Source organism: Salvelinus alpinus, chromosome 24, assembly GCF_045679555.1.
Source record: "Salvelinus alpinus chromosome 24, SLU_Salpinus.1, whole genome shotgun sequence".
Classification (NCBI taxonomy): Eukaryota; Metazoa; Chordata; class Actinopteri; order Salmoniformes; family Salmonidae; genus Salvelinus; species Salvelinus alpinus.
Genome location: NC_092109.1, coordinates 40,127,913 through 40,147,062, shown reverse-complemented (window position 1 = coordinate 40,147,062; position 19,150 = coordinate 40,127,913). Strand labels below are relative to the sequence as shown.

Here is a 19,150-nt window from a genome sequence, read left to right as displayed (position 1 = left end):
GAAACCCTGGACCCACTCCATTTCGCAAACTGCCCAAACAGATTCACAGATGACGTAATCTCTATTGTACTCCACACTGCTCTCTCCCACCTGGACAAAACTAACACCTATGTGAGAATGCTGTTAATTGATTACAGCTCAGAGTTCAACACCATAGCGCCCTCCAAGCTCATCACTAAGCTAAGGACCCTGGGACTGAACACCTCCCTCTGCAACTGGGTACTGGACATCCTGACGGGCCACCCCCCAGGTGGTGAGGGTGGGCAACAACACGTCCGCCACGCCTCCCCTCCCTTCCTGTACTCCCTGTTCATCCACGACTGCGTGGCCACGCACGACTCCAACACCATTAAGTTTGCCAACAACACAATGGTGGTTGGCCTGACCACTGACGATGATGAGACAGCCTATAAGGAGGAGGTCAGTGACCTGGCAGTGTTGTGCCAGAACAACAACCTCTCCCTCAACGTCAATAAGACAAAGGAGCTAATCGTGGACTACATTAAAAGGAGTGCCGAGCATGCCGCTATTTACATTGATGGGGTTCAAGTGGAGTCGATCCAGAGCTTCAAGTTCCTCGGTGTCCACATCACCAACGATCTATCATGGTCCAAACACACCAAGACAGTCGTGAAGAGGGCACTACAAAACCTACAAAACCCCTCACGAGACTGAAAGGATTTGGCATGGGTCCCCAGATCCTCAAAAAGTTCCACAGCTGTACCATCGAGAGCATCCTGAGTGGTTTACATCACCGCCTGGTATGGCAACTGCTCGGCATCTGACCGTAAGGCGCTAGAGGGTAGTGCATACGGACCAGTACATCACTTGGCGCCGAACTTCCTGCCGTCCAAGACCTCTACACCAGATGCTTCTGTAAGGGGACAAGGGTCTGGTTTAGGATAAGTTTGGATGGTATAGCTTTCTGGCACTCTACTGTCTGATTTCATCTTAGAGAAAAAAATGTAACTTGATTATGCAGCATTGAAATTGACAAAACATGTATTAGATTTGATTAAATGGTGATGTTCCATGGTGGTGTGATGTGTTTATCAAAGACGTCTTCTATGTCATTCTCATCCTCATTCCAAAGATCTTTCCTCATTCCTCATACAAACAATCACGTACGTTTCCTGAATGGTTCCAAGGGAAGGATTGTGTGTGTGTGTGTGCTAATGTGCTTACATTCTTGTGTGAGTGTGCATGTGTGTGGGCATCAAGGCACTATAGAGGGTAGTGCCATCCTGGACCTCTATACCAGGCGGTGTCAGAGGAAGGCCATAAAAAACACCGAAGTCATAGACTGTTCTGTCTGCTACAGCACGGCAAGTTGTAGCGGAGAGCCAGGGCTACGACCAAAAGGCTCCTGAACAGCTTCTACCCCCAAGCCATCAGGCTGCTGAACAGCTTCTACCCCCAAGCCATTAGACTGCTGAACAGCTTCTACCCCCAAGCCATTAGACTGCTGAACAGCTTCTACCCCCAAGCCATTAGACTGCTGAACAGCTTCTACCCCCAAGCCATCAGGCTGCTGAACAGCTTATACCCCCAAGCCATAAGACTACTGAACAGCTTCTACCCCCAAGCCATCAGACTGCTGAACAGCTTCTACCCCCAAGTCATTAGACTGCTGAACAGCTTCTACCCCCAAGCCATTAGACTGCTGAACAGCTTCTACCCACAAGCCATAAGACTGCTGAACAGCTTCTACCCCCAAGCCATTAGACTGCTGAACAGCTTCTACCCCCAAGCCATAAGACTGCTGAACAGCTTCTACCCCCAAGCCATTAGACTGCAGAACAGTTTCTACCCCCAAGCCATTAGACTACTGAACAGCTTCTACCCCCAAGCCATCAGACTGCAGAACAGTTTCTACCCCCAAGCCATTAGACTGCTGAACAGTTAATCAAAATGGCGACCCGGACTATATGCATTGACACTTTTTTGCACTGACTTCAACACACACCTATATACACACACATGCACATGCTCACACACACAAAACACACAAACATGCATATTGACGCCACATATACATACACATTCCTTCACACTCTTCACACACGCTACTATTCTCTGTTTATGATCTATGCATAGTCACTTTACCCCTACCTACATTGTACCCTAATTACTTTGACTACCCTTGTTACACATTGACTCGGTACCAGTACCCCTTGTATATAGCCTTGTTATTGTTATTTTATTGTCTTACAATTTTTCCTTAAGTTTATTTAGCACATTTTTCTTAATTATTTGTACTCTGTTGGTTAAGGGTTCGTAAGTAAATATGTTACGGTAAGGTCTACACCTGTTGTATTCAGTTATATGACAAATACAATTTGATTTGATTATGACTGAGGATTGTCATTCTCCCCAGTAGGTAACATTCTAAAGTGTTTTTTTAATTGTGGGAGCTGTGTGGGTGTGTTGTGTTTATCAAAGATATGAAAGTTCATCCTCATTCCAAGGCTTTTTCCTCATTCCTCATACAAAACAATCACGTACGTTTCCTCATGCGTGGTTCCAAGGAAATGATTAGTGTGTGTGTGTGTGTGCGTGTGTGTCTCTCTGTGTGTGTGTGTGTGTGTGTATGTGTGTGTGTATGTGTGTGTGTGTGTGTGTGTGTGTGTGTGTGTGTGTGTGTGTGTGTGTGTGTGTGTGTGTGTGTGTGTGTGTGTGTGTGTGTGTGTGTGTGTGTGTGTGTGTGTGTGTGTGTGTGTGTGTGTGTGTGTGTGTGTGTGTGTCTGTGTGTCTGTGTGTGTGTGATGTGTGTGTGTGTGTGTGTGTGTGTGTGTGTGTGATGTGTGTGTGTGTGTGTGTGTGTGTGTGTGTGTGTGTGTGTGTGTGTGTGTGCGTGCGTGGTGTGTGGGCAGTTCGGTGTGCTCGCAGTTTTAATGTGCGTATGTGCCTCTACTGTAGGTGTGTATTAAAGCAGAGTCGGGCACTCAGAGTGACAGAGAGACAGACACCATGTCTCCATCCCAGTCCTCACTACTACTACTACTGCTGGTCTCCGGCTCCTGGGCCTCCCACTTCTACGGAGGAACCATGACCTTCGACCCCAGGGGGAGAAACCCAAACGGAACCTACAGGGTGAGACCACATTGATGGGACTTCTTCTTTTAAAGTCAGAATATTATCGTTCACTTACCAATTTCGGCAGTAAACTACCAGAATTTTGGAAACATTTAAGGATTTTCGGGAGTTTTTACAACATGTATAAAGATATAAAATAATTAAAGATTATGTTTTAATATGAATAATATAATCCTAAATATAACACATTACCTTAGTCAATACCGTTGGTGTTAAATGAGGGTTTCAGCATGGAATATCTTTTCAGGCCTATATTTGTTATTTTCTATTTTATTATGTCAATATATCTTTGTTGTAAACGTTATTTGGGCTGAACTGGTGGCTGTTGTGAAAAGTCAATAGTTGGACGGGTTTGCAGAGTCAATTGGATAAATGACCAAAGGTTCTATAGATTTCCTAAATGACCTGTTATCCTCTAAAAGTCAAAGCCGTTGGGCTATGTTTTTAAGATGGTCATACCATGGATCATTTAGTTTTTTGATTTGAGAGAGAGAGGGGGGGGGGGAGACAGAGAGAGAGAGAGACAGAGAGAGAGAGAGACAGAGAGAGACAGAGAGAGAGAGAGAGCGAGAGAGAGAGAGAGAGACAGACAGACAGACAGACAGACAGACAGACAGACAGACAGACAGACAGACAGACAGACAGACAGACAGACAGACAGACAGACAGACAGACAGACAGACAGACAGACAGACAGACAGACAGACAGACAGAGACAGAGAGACAGAGAGAGAGACAGAGAGAGACAGAGAGAGAGAGAGAGAGAGAGGGAGAGAGAGAGAGAGAGAGAGAGAGAGAGAGAGAGAGAGAGAGAGAGAGAGAGAGAGAGAGAGAGAGCCCTGCAATGCCAAGAGCTGAGCAAAGAAAAGAGTCCCCTCATCCAGCTGGTCCTGGGGCTGAGTTCACAAACCTGTTCTACTAACACACTGAAGCCTCAGGACCAGAACATCCAATCAATCAGGATAAACCAAATTACAACACAGTCAGAACAAAACGATATTGCTTATTGGGAAACACAAGCACAAACACAAAGCAAAATGCAGTGCTATCTGGCCCTAAATCGACAGTACACCGTGGCTAAATATTTGACCATGGTTACTGATCTAAACCTTAGAAAAACCTTGACAAAGTACAGGCTCAATGAGCACAGCCTTGCCATTGAGAAGGGTAGACACAGGAAAACCTGGCTCCCTATAGAGGAAAGGCTGTGCAACCACTGCACAACAGCAGAACCTGAGACGGTGCTGCATTTCCTGACAAAATGTCAAAAATATAAAACAATTAGAGAGTGTCATTTCCCCAAATTTGAAACCATTATTCAAGGTTTCAAAGACCTCTCTGATGAGAGTAGGCTACCCGTCCTGTTAGGGGAGGACGCAGAGAGCTGTGGGTTGGCAGCGCACTACATTGCTGCCTGCCATAAGTTGAGGGACAGTGTCTGACAGACCAATCAACCTGCACATGTCCTCTACTGTATGCTTATTGTTATTGTTCAATGTATGGTTATTTTGACACTTGGTTATTGTTGTTACTGTTGTCCCGTTGACAATTTTGATTATTATTATTTTCATATTGTAAATATCCAAAATAAGCTTTGGCAATATGTACATTGTTACGTCATGCCAATAAAGCAAATTGAATTGAATTGAAATTGAGAGAGAGAGAGAGAGAGAGAGAGAGAGAGAGAGAGAGAGAGACAGAGAGAGACAGAGAGAGACATAGACAGAGAGAGAGAGAGAGAGAGAGAGAGAGAGACAGAGAGAGAGAGAGAGAAAATTTGGCCTTTACTACGATAGCCCATAGAAACGCATTGAAAATAAATCATAAGGAATACGGTTTTGAAGTGTCTGTCCTGTATCTAGACGATATAAGAAAGTCCGGGAAATATTGATACTTCTTTGGACACATATTTTACCCCTTATTTTTGTTGCCACAAAACTACCTTCATACTTCCATTCATTTGTATGGGTTACCTTCATACTTCCATTAATTTGTATGGGTTACCTTCACACTTCCATTAATTTGTATGGGTTACCTCCATACCTCCATTCATTTGTATGGGTTACCTTCATACTTCCATTCATTTGTATGGGTTACCTCCATACTTCCATTCATTTGTATGGGTTACCTTCATACTTCCATTCATTTGTATGGGTTACCTTCACACTTCCATTAATTTGTATGGGTTACCTCCATACCTCCATTCATTTGTATGGGTTACCTTCATACTTCCATTCATTTGTATGGGTTACCTTCATACTTCCATTAATTTGTATGGGTTACCTTCATACTTCCATTCATTTGTATGGGTTACCTTCATACTTCCATTAATTTGTATGGGTTACCTTCACACTTCCATTCATTTGTATGGGTTACCTCCATACCTCCATTCATTTGTATGGGTTACCTTCATACTTCCATTCATTTGTATGGGTTACCTTCACACTTCCATTAATTTGTATGGGTTACCTCCATACCTCCATTCATTTGTATGGGTTACCTCCATACCTCCATTCATTTGTATGGGTTACCTTCATCCTTCCATTCATTTGTATGGGTTACATTCATACTTCCATTCATTTGTATGGGTTACCTTCATCCTTCCATTCATTTGTATGGGTTACCTCCATACTTCCATTCATTTGTATGGGTTACCTCCATACTTCCATTCATTTGTATGGGTTACCTTCAGACGAGACCCGTGACACTTGTGGGGGTCGTAGAGCAAAACGGAAAACATCACCTAAATTAGTTTATAGCCCAAATGGTTGTTTTCATGAGAAGATCTATTTTCGGGATGTCTCCTGGTCTGAGAAACACCCCTGTAGCTCGGCCACCTTCCCACCGCAGATGCAGAATTGGTGGATGCGGTGGATTGAGATACAGCCCGTGCAAAACAAATACAGATATCTCTAGTTTAAACAGACGGATTTTGATGAGGGATTATTTTATTATGTTACTTATTATGTGTCAATAGACCTTAAGGATTAATAAGAAACGTTTAGTAAATCACCAGGGGTTTTGCTACTCTATTCTTTCATCCAGACAACGGTCAAATAGACTGAAAAGATTCATAAAAATGGAATGGACCCCCCCCATCCATTAATTAAAGCTGGAATCCTTAACGTCTGCTTTGCGATATTTAAATTACTACAAACAACAAACACCGTTTTCCCCCCCTTGGACAGCATTGTGTAATTTATTGACGATCCCTAACTAGGCCCCGGGGGTCGTCAATCCGAAGTCAAAACAACTTTACCATGGGTTGTACATCAGACGGCTGAAGTTAACTGGCGAAACAACTTGGCAAACTCTTCCCACCTGCAGACACACAAAAGAGACACAAACTCACGTTTTTAATTCAGTCATGGCATTTATTAACGAATCAAATCTAAAAATGAGGCCAAATCAGGAAGTCGCTCTTGACATTTGTACAAAGTGGTGGTCTTAATTAAGTGGAGTTTCGTTGCAGGTGGACCTTCGCTATAAGACAGGATTTCACAGCTGCACCGATACTGATACCTGGCTTTGTGTCAGTGGGGACTGTGGGACTCGGACTAGTCTAGCGGTTCAGACAGTGGACCGGGAGATATCCGGAGACTGGTGTCAGACAGAGGGACGCATGACCAGACACGTCTCCAATAACACACACACTTTTGACCTTCGGTGAGTGATGGTTTGATCTGCGTTATATGCGATGTCATCAATTCATTAGGATTAAATGTTTTTATAAGATACTTAAGATGCTGTATCTTCCATCCATTACTAATATGTTTATGTACCTGATCTGTAGTTACAATGTACAGCTAAGTTATTGCATCCTGGTAACCAAAGTAGTTACAGGGGCCAATGGGCAACATACATATTGTCCCATTTCTGTGCAAACAGTATAAAAAGGGAAGACAAAAAACACATTGATGAATACACACAGTACTGTACACGATGAACGACTTACCACATACAGTAACAACGAGAGTGTTAAGGAGTGTTCAAGGTGTTCGCTAACTATCCTTCTTCTCTGTCTCTTACATCATTACAGTATGGACGGGGGTAACTGGATATCTACCACTAATAACGTTGTTGGTTGGAGGCTGTTGACTCATGTGGATCTTGGGGTCAGGTCTGACACAGGGAAAGTCAACCGATCTCCACAGACTACCGTCATACCTCTGATGCGGTAAATACTCGTATATACAATCAGGAGTACATAACCATGAGGTAAATACTATTATGTACAATCAGGACTACATAACCATGAGGTAAATACTACTATATACAATCAGGACTACATAACCATGAGGTAAATACTACTATATACAATCAGGACTACATAACCATGAGGTAAATACTACTATGTACATACAGGACTACATAACCATGAGGTAAATACTACTATATACAATCAGGACTACATAACCATGAGGTAAATACTACTATATACAATCAGGACTACATAACCATGAGGTAAATACTACTATATACAATCAGGACTACATAACCATGAGGTAAATACTACTATGTACATACAGGACTACATAACCATGAGGTAAATACTACTATATACAATCAGGACTACATAACCATGAGGTAAATACTACTATGTACAATCAGGACTACATAACCATGAGGTAAATACTACTATATACAAGCAGGACTACATAACCATGAGGTAAATACTACTATATACAATCAGGACTACATAACCATGAGGTAAATACTATTATGTACAATCAGGACTACATAACCATGAGGTAAATACTACTATATACAATCAGGACTACATAACCATGAGGTAAATACTATTATGTACATACAGGACTACATAACCATGAGGTAAATACTACTATGTACAATCAGGACTACATAACCATGAGGTAAATACTACTATGTACAATCAAGACTACATAACCGTGAGATAAATACTACTATATACAATCAGGACTACATAACCATGAGGTAAATACTATTATGTACATACAGGACGACATAACCATGAGGTAAATACTACTATGTACAATCAGGACTACATAACCATGAGGTAAATACTACTATGTATATACAGGACTACATAACCATGAGGTAAATACTACTATATACAATTAGGACTACATAACCATGAGGTAAATACTACTATATACAATTATGACTACATAACCATGAGGTAAATACTATTATGTACAATCAGGACTACATAACCATGAGGTAAATACTACTATATACAATCAGGACTACATAACCATGAGGTAAATACTATTATGTACAATCAGGAATACATAACCATGAGGTAAATACTCGTATATACAATCAGGACTACATAACCATGAGGTAAATACTACTATGTACAATCAGGACTACATAACCATGAGGTAAATACTACTATGTACAATCAGGACTACATAACCATGAGGTAAATACTACTATGTACAATCAGGAATACATAACCATGAGGTAAATACTACTATGTACAATCAGGACTACATAACCATGAGGTAAATACTACTATGTACAATCAGGACTACATAACCATGAGGTAAATACTACTATATACAATCAGGACTACATAACCATGAGGTAAGTACTACTATATACAATCAGGACTACATAACCATGAGGTAAATACTTCTATATACAATCAGGACTACATAACCATGAGGTAAATACTACTATGTACAATCAGGAATACATAACCATGAGGTAAATACTACTATGTACAATCAGGAATACATAACCATGAGGTAAATACTACTATATACAATCAGGACTACATAACCATGAGGTAAATACTACTATGTACAATCAGGAATACCTAACCATGAGGTAAATACTACTATGTACAATCAGGACTACATAACCATGAGGTAAATACTACTATGTACAATCAGGAATACATAACCATGAGGTAAATACTACTATGTACAATCAGGACTACATAACCATGAGGTAAATACTACTATGTACAATCAGGACTACATAACCATGAGGTAAATACTACTATGTACAATCAGGAATACATAACCATGAGGTAAATACTACTATATACAATCAGGAATACATAGCCATTAATACCCCTATAAAATGTCCAACTGTTCTTTACTGGTATTCGTAATGTGAAAACTAGATATACCTATTAAAGATTCATACTTATTTCAGTGTAAAAAAAGTGATTTTATAAGTCTGTTGTATTCAGCTAAGTAATAATAAAGTCTATCTCTGTCTCCCCCCTCTCTCTCTCTGTCTCCCCCTCTCTTTCGTCTCTCTCCTCTCCCCCTCTCTCTCTATCTGTCTCCCCCCTCTCTCTCTCTGTCTCCCCCCTCTCTCTCTGTCTCCCCCTCTCTCTCCCTCTCTTTCGCTCTCTCCTCTCACACCCCCTCTCTCTCTCTCTCTCTCTCTCTGTCTCCCACTCTCTCTCTCTCTGTCTCCCTCTCTCTCTATCTCTGTCTCCCCTTCACTCTCTCTCTGTCTCCCCCCCTCTCTCTGTCTCCCCCTCTCTCTCCCTCTCTTTCCCTCTCTCCTCTCACACCCCCTTCTCTCTGTCTCCACCCTATTTCTCTGTCTCTCCCCTCACTCTCTTTCTTTCTCTCTCTCCTCTCACACCCCCTCTCTCTCTGTCTCCCCCCTCTCTCTCTGTCTCTCCCCTCTCTCTCCCTTTCTTTCTCTCTCACCTCTCACACCCCCTCTTTCTCTGTCTCCCCCTCTCTCTCCCTCTCTTTCACTCTCTCCTCTCACCCCCCCTCTCTCTGTCTCCCCCTCTCTCTCCCTCTCTTTCACTCTGTCCTCTCACACCCCCTCTCTCTCTGTCTTCCCATCTCTCTCTCTTCCTCTATCTCCCCACTCCTCTCCCTCCACCATCTTTCCTCCTCTCTCACACCCCCGCTCTGCCCTCTCACACCCCCTCTACCTCTGTCCCCCCCTTCTCTTTCTCTCTCTCTCTCCCCATCACTCTCCCTCCTCCTCTTCCCCCCCCCCCCCCCCCCCTCTCTCTCTCTCCCTCACCCCCCTCGCTCTCTCACAGTGTCCCAGTCAATTGTCGAAGAGACTTCAACATGTTGTCCTTTGACCCAGATGGGGATGCGGTCAGATGCAGATATGCAGTACCAACGGATGAGTGTGTCACATCTAGTAACCTTGCCGGTGTTAACTTCACTCTGCGATGGGTTAGTATCCAAATGACAACAAAACAGATGGACTGACAGCAAAACAGATGGACTGACAACAAAACAGATGGACTGACAACAAAACAGATGGACTGACAACAAAACAGATGGACTGACAACAAAACAGATGGACTGACAACAAAACAGATGGACTGACAGCAAAACAGATGGACTGACAGCAAAACAGATGGACTGACAACAAAACAGATGGACTGACAACAAAACAGATGGACTGACAACAAAACAGATGGACTGACAGCAAAACAGATGGACTGACAGCAAAACAGATGGACTGACAGCAAAACAGATGGACTGACAGCAAAACAGATGGACTGACAACAAAACAGATGGACTGACAGCAAAACAGATGGACAACGATGATGCTAGTAATTGAAATGGAATAACCAGTTAAGAGTTATATTTGGTATATTGGGAGTTGATAAGTTATTCTTGATTGTTGCGTGACAATAATGTGACTGCTATAGTTTCCAGGTTGAGCGCGCCAGTGAACACTGCCACCCAGTGGAGAGAAATAGCTATTGAAATAAGACCTGCAGGAAGAGAAGTACAAAGTGTGTTGTTGATCTGTCTGGCTAGCTGTCAGCTGTGCGCTCAGCATGGGGATGTTTCTGTGAACCTCAGTAAAGACCAGGAAAGTTATTTATCTGAAATGGCACCGTATAAAGGGGCAGTAAGCAGTTCTAACGATAGCAAAGCCGTGACACCCGCCACTGTTTTGGTAAACAGCTTGAAGGATAGGGTTGGAGAAATGTAGCCACACTTAAAGTCAGAGCTTTGGATGCAAGGACTCCATCATACCAAATGTATAGTTTACATTTATGTTGTTTACAAACAATAGAGTAAAACAATTGTTGGTTCTGATGGGGTACGACAGTTGACCTAAGCCCCTGAGGCATTTATAAGTTATATACTTCAAGAATCAATGGGTTTATATAATCAATTTAAAAGATTTAAAAATAACAATAAATAAATGTATGTAAATGTATGTATTGCCCCTTTAATCTTGTCTCCTTAGGACTGCACCTTGTCGTTCTGGAGCAACACGAATACAACTGGAACATACGCAGTTCAGATGATGATGGAGGACTTCCCTACTCAGTCCATCTCTCTCTCCTATACTAATGGATCTCAATCTAACAGGACCTCTGGCCAAACACTCAGCAAACTGCCTGTTCAGTTTGCAATGACAGGTGAAGAAAGAAAAATGAAAAAAGGCTCCCGTTTACACAGGCAGTCCAATTCAGATCTATTGTTTTTTTTTTAAACTAATAGGTGTTTTGACCAATCAGATCAGCTCTGATAAATATCTGACGTGATAAGATCTGATGTGATTGGTCAAAAGACCAATTAGTGGGGGGGGGGGGGGGGAGTAGCCAACCCTGTACCATGCAGAGTAGCCAACCCTGTACCATAGTGGTGTGGTTCTGGTACTGATTTATTATGAAAAACATTGGTAACTAGTCATGTAGCCTGACATGTAGCCGAACATGTAGCCGGGCATGTAGCCTGCCATGTAGTCAGCCATGTAGCCTGACATGTAGCCGGACATGTAGTCAGCCATATAGCCTAACATGTAGCCTGACATGTAGTCTGACATGTAGTCTGACATGTAGCCGGACATGTAGCCAGTCATGTAGCCTGACATGTAGCCAGTCATGTAGCCTGACATGTAGCTTGACATGTAGCCTGACATGTAGCCTGACATGTAGTCTGACATGTAGCCTGACATGTAGCCTGACATGTAGTCTGACACGTAGTCTGACACGTAGCCTGACATGTAGTCTGACATGTAGTCTGACATGTAGCCTGACATGTAGTCTGACATGTAGCCTGTCGTGTAGCCTGACAGTTAGCCAGTCGTGTAGTCAGTCGTGTAGCCAGTCATGTAGCCAGACATTTAGCCATTCATGTAGCCAGTCATTTAGCCAGTCATGTAGCCTGACATGTAGCCAGTCATGTAGCCTGACATGTAGCCAGTCATGTAGCCTGACATGTAGCCTGACATGTAGCCAGTCATGTAGCCTGACATTCAGCCAATCATGTGGCCTGACATGTAGCCAGTCATGTAGCCAGTCATGTAGCCATTATTGTAGCCAGACATGTAGCCAGTCATGTAGCATGACATGTAGCCAGTCATGTAGCCAGTCATGTAGCCATTATTGTAGCCAGACATGTATCTAGTCATGTAGCCTGACATATAGCCAGTCATGTAGCCTGACATGTAGCCAGTCATGTAGCCTGACATGTAGGCAGTCATGTAGACAGTCATGTATCCAGTCATGTAGCCTGACATGTAGCCAGCCATGTAGGCGGCCATGTAGACAGTCATGTATCCAGTCATGTAGCCTGACATGTAGCCAGTCATATAGCCTGCCATGTAGGCAGTCATGTAGACAGTCATGTATCCAGTCATGTAGCCTGACATGTAGCCAGTCATATAGCCTGACATGTATCCAGTCATATAGCCAGTCATATAGCCAGTCATATAGCCAGTCATATAGCCTGACATGTAGCCAGTCATATAGCCTGACATGTAGCCAGTCATATAGCCTGGGTACCAATCTGTTTAGCCGACATTCCACTCCTTGTACTTCATGTCATTGTGGAATGTTGGTTAAAGAGACTGGTACCATGTGTTGTATCTCAAAACATAATGTGTTGTCTTCCAGTCGATCCCGTGGTGCCGTCCTGTACAGAGGGGGTGTACATACCCATGTTCCTGTCTCCAACGCCAGCCCAGGGAGCACTGCTCTACGCCTCCGCAGACCATCCCCTGGAGATCAGTGTCAGAGCACAGGCTACCCACTCCACGTAAGAGAAAAGAAACGTGAAACACTTCACCCGACATGGGCTATTAGCTGTTAGCCCAATAGCCTAAACCACGGCTGTCAAACTCACTTCCTGGAGTGCCAGGTGTGTGTGTCTCCAGGTATTTGCTCCTCCCTTGTACTTGATTGATATATTTAGGTCATTGCTTATTAGGACCTCCCCTCACCTGGTTTTCTAGGTCTTAATTGGACACAAATTGAAATAAAATAACAGAAACCAACTGACACATGACCCTCCGGGAACTGAGTTTGACACCCCTGGACTAATGCATCGTGACAGTCAGCGAAGCACTTTGTAAAACGATTTGTCCCCACTGGGTGGAAAAACTGGCTGTGTATCTAGACCTTAGAGACCATGATGACGTTAGTTTACACTACAGAATACTCAGACATGTGCAAAACGGATCTGTTTTCTGTTTCCTGTTCTGGCATGTACAGTAAATAACTAAATACATTCATATGGGTAATTCATCCGCTTTAATCATTACTTTTTCTACCTACAACGTTCAGTACATTCCACTGGGCAACATTTTCATAGTGCAAAGCGTTTAGTTTTTTTACCATAAACCTTTTATCATATTCTGTCAACGTGATTTATTTCAAAACTTTTCTTTAACAATGTCTGTTACAAAAGAATGGACTATTCGTGTATTGCTCAATTGACCTAAATCTAGTTAAAACATTGGCTCCTTATAACGCACGATGTTGAAGAAAAGTTTCATATTAAATCACACTGACAGATGATAATACGGTTTATGGTCATTTTTTATACTTTGCACATTGTCTTTTGCACTATGAAAATGTGACTCATTGTCTTTTTCACTATGAAAATGTGACTCGTTGTCTTTTGCACTATGAAAATGTGACTCATTGTCTTTTTCACTATGAAAATGTGACTCATTGTCTTTTTGCACGATGAAAATGTGACTCGTTGTCTTTTGCACGATGAAAATGTGACTCGTCTTTTGCACTATGAAAATGTGACTCGTCTTTTGCACTATGAAAATGTGACTCGTCTTTTGCACGATGAAAATGTGACTCATTGTCTTTTTGCACGATGAAAATGTGACTCGTTGTCTTTTTCACTATGAAAATGTGACTCATTGTCTTTTGCACTATGAAAATGTGACTCGTCTTTTGCACGATGAAAATGTGACTCGTCTTTTGCACTACGAAAATGTGACTCATTGTCTTTTGCACTATGAAAATGTGACTCGTCTTTTGCACGATGAAAATGTGACTCGTCTTTTGCACTATGAAAATGTGACTCATTGTCTTTTGCACTATGAAAATGTGACTCGTCTTTTGCACGATGAAAATGTGACTCGTCTTTTGCACTACGAAAATGTGACTCATTGTCTTTTGCACTACGAAAATGTGACTCATTGTCTTTTGCACTATGAAAATGTGACTCGTCTTTTGCACTATGAAAATGTGACTCGTCTTTTGCACTATGAAAATGTGACTCGTTGTCTTTTGCACTATGAAAATGTGACTCGTTGTCTTTTGCACTATGAAAATGTGACTCGTCTTTTGCACTATGAAAATGTGACTCGTCTTTTGCACTATGAAAATGTGACTCGTCTTTTGCACTATGAAAATGTGACTCGTTGTCTTTTGCACTATGAAAATGTGACTCGTCTTTTGCACTATGAAAATGTGACTCGTCTTTTGCACTATGAAAATGTGACTCATTGTCTTTTGCACTATGAAAATGTGACTCGTCTTTTGCACTATGAAAATGTGACTCGTCTTTTGCACTATGAAAATGTGACTCGTCTTTTGCACTATGAAAATGTGACTCATTGTCTTTTGCACTATGAAAATGTGACTCGTCTTTTGCACTATGAAAATGTGACTCATTGTCTTTTGCACTATGAAAATGTGACTCGTCTTTTGCACTATGAAAATGTGACTCATTGTCTTTTGCACGATGAAAATGTGACTCGTCTTTTGCACTATGAAAATGTGACTCATTGTCTTTTGGTATCCCCGTGCTTAAGGGTTTCAGAGCTGTTGATGAGCGGACCTGGCAACATCAGAGAGAACACCACTAGCCCAGGAGAGTACCTTCTAAGATGGACGCCTACTGATGATGAGGAGGGAGGGTACTATCCTGTGTGCTTCATTGCTCAGGGAGTGCTTGGCAGGTCAGTCTGCAGCTAGTTAAACTTAAAACTTAGATCACAACAGAATGTGTTCTCAAAGACATACCTGATTAAATAAAGGCTAAATTAAAAACTATAAAAACTTGAATTTGAAACTTGTTTAACCAGACATTTCTGTAGTCGACTATTAAGACTATTGGATGTGAATACCTTTAGTTGATTGGGTAATATGATTGGAGAGCAGCGACAGCAGACAGTAAGAAGTTATCACTGTCTTGAAACCACTACGTTGGTTTTAACCACTACGTTGGTTTTAACCACTACGTTGGTTTTAGCCACGATGTACGTTGGTTTTAACCACTACGTTGGTTTTAGCCACGACGTTGGTTTTAACCACTACGTTGGTTTTAGCCACGACGTTGGTTTTAACCACTACGTTGGTTTTAACCACGACGTTGGTTTTAACCACGACGTTGGCTTTAACCACTACGTTGGTTTTAACCACTACGTTGGTTTTAACCACGACGTTGGCTTTAACCACTACGTTGGTTTTAACCACTACGTTGGCTTTAACCACTACGTTGGTTTTAACCACGACGTTGGCTTTAACCACTACGTTGTTTTTAAACCACGACGTTGGTTTTAACCACGACGTTGGCTTTAACCACTACGTTGGTTTTAACCACGACGTTGGCTTTAACCACTACGTTGTTTTTAAACCACGACGTTGGTTTTAACCACGACGTTGGCTTTAACCACTACGTTGGTTTTAAACCACTACGTTGTTTTTAAACCACGACGTTTGTTTTAACGACTACGTTGGTTTTAACCACTACGTTGTTTTTAAACCACGACGTTGGTTTTAACCACGACGTTGGCTTTAACCACTACGTTGGTTTTAAACCACTACGTTGTTTTTAAACCACGACGTTTGTTTTAACGACTACGTTGGTTTTAACCACTACGTTGTTTTTAAACCACTACGTTGGTTTTAACCACTACGTTGGTTTTAACCACTACGTTGGTTTTAGCCACGACGTTGGTTTTAACGACTACGTTGGTTTTAACCACTACGTTGGCTTTAACCACTACGTTGGCTTTAACCACTACGTTGGTTTTAACGGTGTGTGGTTTGTTTTATATTGTAACTCTTTATTGCAATGTTGTGTAAACAACGATCTGAACAGCTCCACAGTTGTTCCCACTTCTGTTGATCTCAGTTCCAGGTATCAGTCTGAGCTGCGCTGTGTGATCGTCAGCGTTAACTCAAGTGGTGGGTAAAGTATAAATACAGCATGTTCTCCTGAGATTCTAAGGAAACAACCAATCAATCAATCAATCAAGCAACCAATCAATCAATCAATAAATCAATCAATCAATCAATCAATCATCCAATCAATCAATCAACCAATCAATCAACCAATCAATCAATCAACCAATCAATCAATCATCCAATCAATCAATCACCGAATCAATCAATCAACCAATCAATCAATAAACCAATCAATCAATCATCCAATCAATCAATCAACCAATCAATCAATCAATCATCCAACCAATCAATCAATCAATCATCCAATCAATCAAACAATCAACCAATCTCTGTTTGTGTGTATTTGTGCTACAGCCATCACAACCACACCGATTACAGCTACATTTCCAACTACCACCCAACCAACTAGTGACTTCACAACATTCAGTACAAACCCAACCACCGATCTCACCACCAACAATGTGGACAATACAACCATGAGTAATGGGCCTAGTAAGTACGATATTAACATTTGTTCAAACATTTAAAAAAAATGATTTGTGTGTGTGTGTTTATAAACAGCCCATTGTGTGTATCCACAGGATACGTTGTTGGACTGGGGATGAAACTGTCCTCTCTGACATCATTAACAGATGATCACATCAGAGAAACGGTCTTACAGAAGGTCAGTGTCACTCTTTCAGATCAGACAGGTTCATCCTAGTCAACTAGCACCGGGGTTCTCCTCAGCTCTACCTGATAATCACGTCTACCACTGTGTCTGTCTGTTCTGTTGCCAGCTCCGTGAGGAACTGATCAGACGAGGGCTGTCGGGGGACGTCACGCTACGCCTGAGAGCCAGTCAAGAGATCAGCCCCTGAAGGACTTTCTTGCACTCAATTGTCTTTTGTTCGTGGCACTGATTCTGCAGACAGTGGTTCTTTTGAAGAAGAAGGGTTTACTTGACTGTATATGGAGGCTGCTGAGGGGAGGCTCATAATAACAGATGGAATGGAGTGTAAAGGCTGAAATGGAGTGTAAAGGCTGGAATGGAGTGTAAAGGCTGGAATGGAGTGTAAAGGCTGGAATGGAGTGTAAAGGCTGGAATGGAGTGTAAAGGCTGGAATGGAGTGTAAAGGCTGGAATGGAGTGTAAAGGCTGGAATGGAGTGTAAAGGCTGGAATGGAGTGTAAAGGCTGGAATGGAGTGTAAAGGCTGGAATGCAGTGTTAACACATAACTGTGTTTGATACTATTCCATTTACTCCATTTCGAACATTATTATATGCCGTCCTCCCCTCAACAGCCTCCATTGATGTTACATACATGGTATGGTGTGAGATTTTAGTTCTGGGTTGTCAATATTTGTTTTTTTTACCTACCTTAGTTGAATGTTCTGTCTGTAAGTCGCTCTTGATATCTGTTGATTAGTTATATTAGTTATTAGTTATATTAGTTATTCGTTATATTAGTTATTAGTTATATTAGTTATTAGTTATATGAGTTATTAGTTATATGAGTTATTAGTTATATTGGTTATTAGTTATAATGTGTGTGTGTCTCTATAAGTATTGTTCTTCTCAGTATATATTTTGTTATTGAATATGTTGTACTGAACAACAATATAAACGCAACATATAAAGTGTTGGGCCCATGTTTCCATACTCACAAAATGCTTGTTTCTCACAAATGGTTTTTTTCCCTCAGAAAGGTGGTGTAATTATGAGAGAATTAAGTCAAGGTCGGAACACGACCTTTAACCTTCGTTTATTTGAACTCCGCCCCAAACGAATAGCGACTCTATTCTCATGCTTAAATTCAAGGTCAGAATATGCGGAGAGAGACAAGTGCATCAAAGGGAAATTACATTCCATTTACACGTGCTTAACTCAGGTCAGAAATTCCACCTTACATGATTGCGGGATACTACACTGTGTAGTATAGTATTCTACAGTATACTACAAAATAGTAAATACTATAATATTCTGTAGTATTTATGTGGGTTGTTCAGCTGTCTAAGCTTCTGCCTCTGGAACATACTGTATACCACTAGGCCCACTGCTATTTAAACAACTCTCTGTAGATGGCGGGTGGCGGGTAACCTAGTGGTTAGAGTGTTGGACTAGTAACCAGAATGTTGCAAGATCGAATCCCCGAGCTGACAAGGTAAAAAATCTGTCGTTCTGCCCCTGAACAAGGCAGTTAACCCACTGTTCCTAGGCCGTAATTGACAATAAGAATTTGTTCTTAACTGACTTGCCTAGTAAAATAAAACAGATGTCTCTATCCCACATCACAATAGCAACAAACGGGGATGTATTCTTTGTTTGTTTACATAATGAATTTAATCAAATGTTATTCATCGCATGCTTGGTAAACAACAGGTGTAGACTAACAGTGAAATGCTAATTTACGGGCCCTCCCAACAATGCAATATAAGCATGGTGTCCATAGCGACAATCTTTTGTTTAACAAATGAAAAGACAGATCATCAAATTCTTTGCATGTTTTATTTTTATTTTCTTGATTATTTTTTTCAACTTTCAACTCACACGGTCATATTTTACATCTTTGCAATAAAACATGAATATAATAGTGTTGCTTAGGATTTCATAGATCCAAAAATATTTGACCCTTTTTTTGGGGGAGGGGGATACGTAAGTTGAACCTGTTGTTGTAGTATGTGTGTGAA

At 41.5% G+C, this 19,150-nt stretch overlaps 2 protein-coding genes across 3 annotated transcripts in view; one reads left to right on the top strand and one right to left on the bottom strand.

Moving 5' to 3' along the window:
- Window positions 1-2,932: 2,932 nt before the first annotated feature.
- Window positions 2,933-19,150, top strand: part of LOC139552826 (integrin beta-like protein E) — a 16,354-nt gene continuing 136 nt past the window's right edge. The window contains exons 1-11 of the mRNA XM_071364891.1: window positions 2,933-3,093; window positions 6,569-6,762; window positions 7,136-7,273; window positions 10,109-10,250; window positions 11,287-11,461; window positions 12,941-13,082; window positions 15,103-15,249; window positions 16,428-16,480; window positions 16,835-16,972; window positions 17,062-17,144; window positions 17,260-19,150. The exon at window positions 17,260-19,150 is cut by the window's right edge and continues 136 nt beyond it. Coding sequence (XP_071220992.1) covers window positions 2,971-3,093; window positions 6,569-6,762; window positions 7,136-7,273; window positions 10,109-10,250; window positions 11,287-11,461; window positions 12,941-13,082; window positions 15,103-15,249; window positions 16,428-16,480; window positions 16,835-16,972; window positions 17,062-17,144; window positions 17,260-17,340 — 1,416 coding nt within the window. The 5' untranslated portion in view covers window positions 2,933-2,970 and the 3' untranslated portion in view covers window positions 17,341-19,150. The remainder of the gene's footprint in view (window positions 3,094-6,568; window positions 6,763-7,135; window positions 7,274-10,108; window positions 10,251-11,286; window positions 11,462-12,940; window positions 13,083-15,102; window positions 15,250-16,427; window positions 16,481-16,834; window positions 16,973-17,061; window positions 17,145-17,259) is intronic.
- nbeaa (neurobeachin a) overlaps window positions 18,950-19,150 on the bottom strand; it is a 72,527-nt gene continuing 72,326 nt past the window's right edge. For both annotated transcript variants that reach the window (XM_071364889.1, XM_071364890.1), the window contains exon 31: window positions 18,950-19,150. This exon is cut by the window's right edge and continues 2,277 nt beyond it. The gene's annotated coding sequence lies outside the window, so the exon portion shown is untranslated.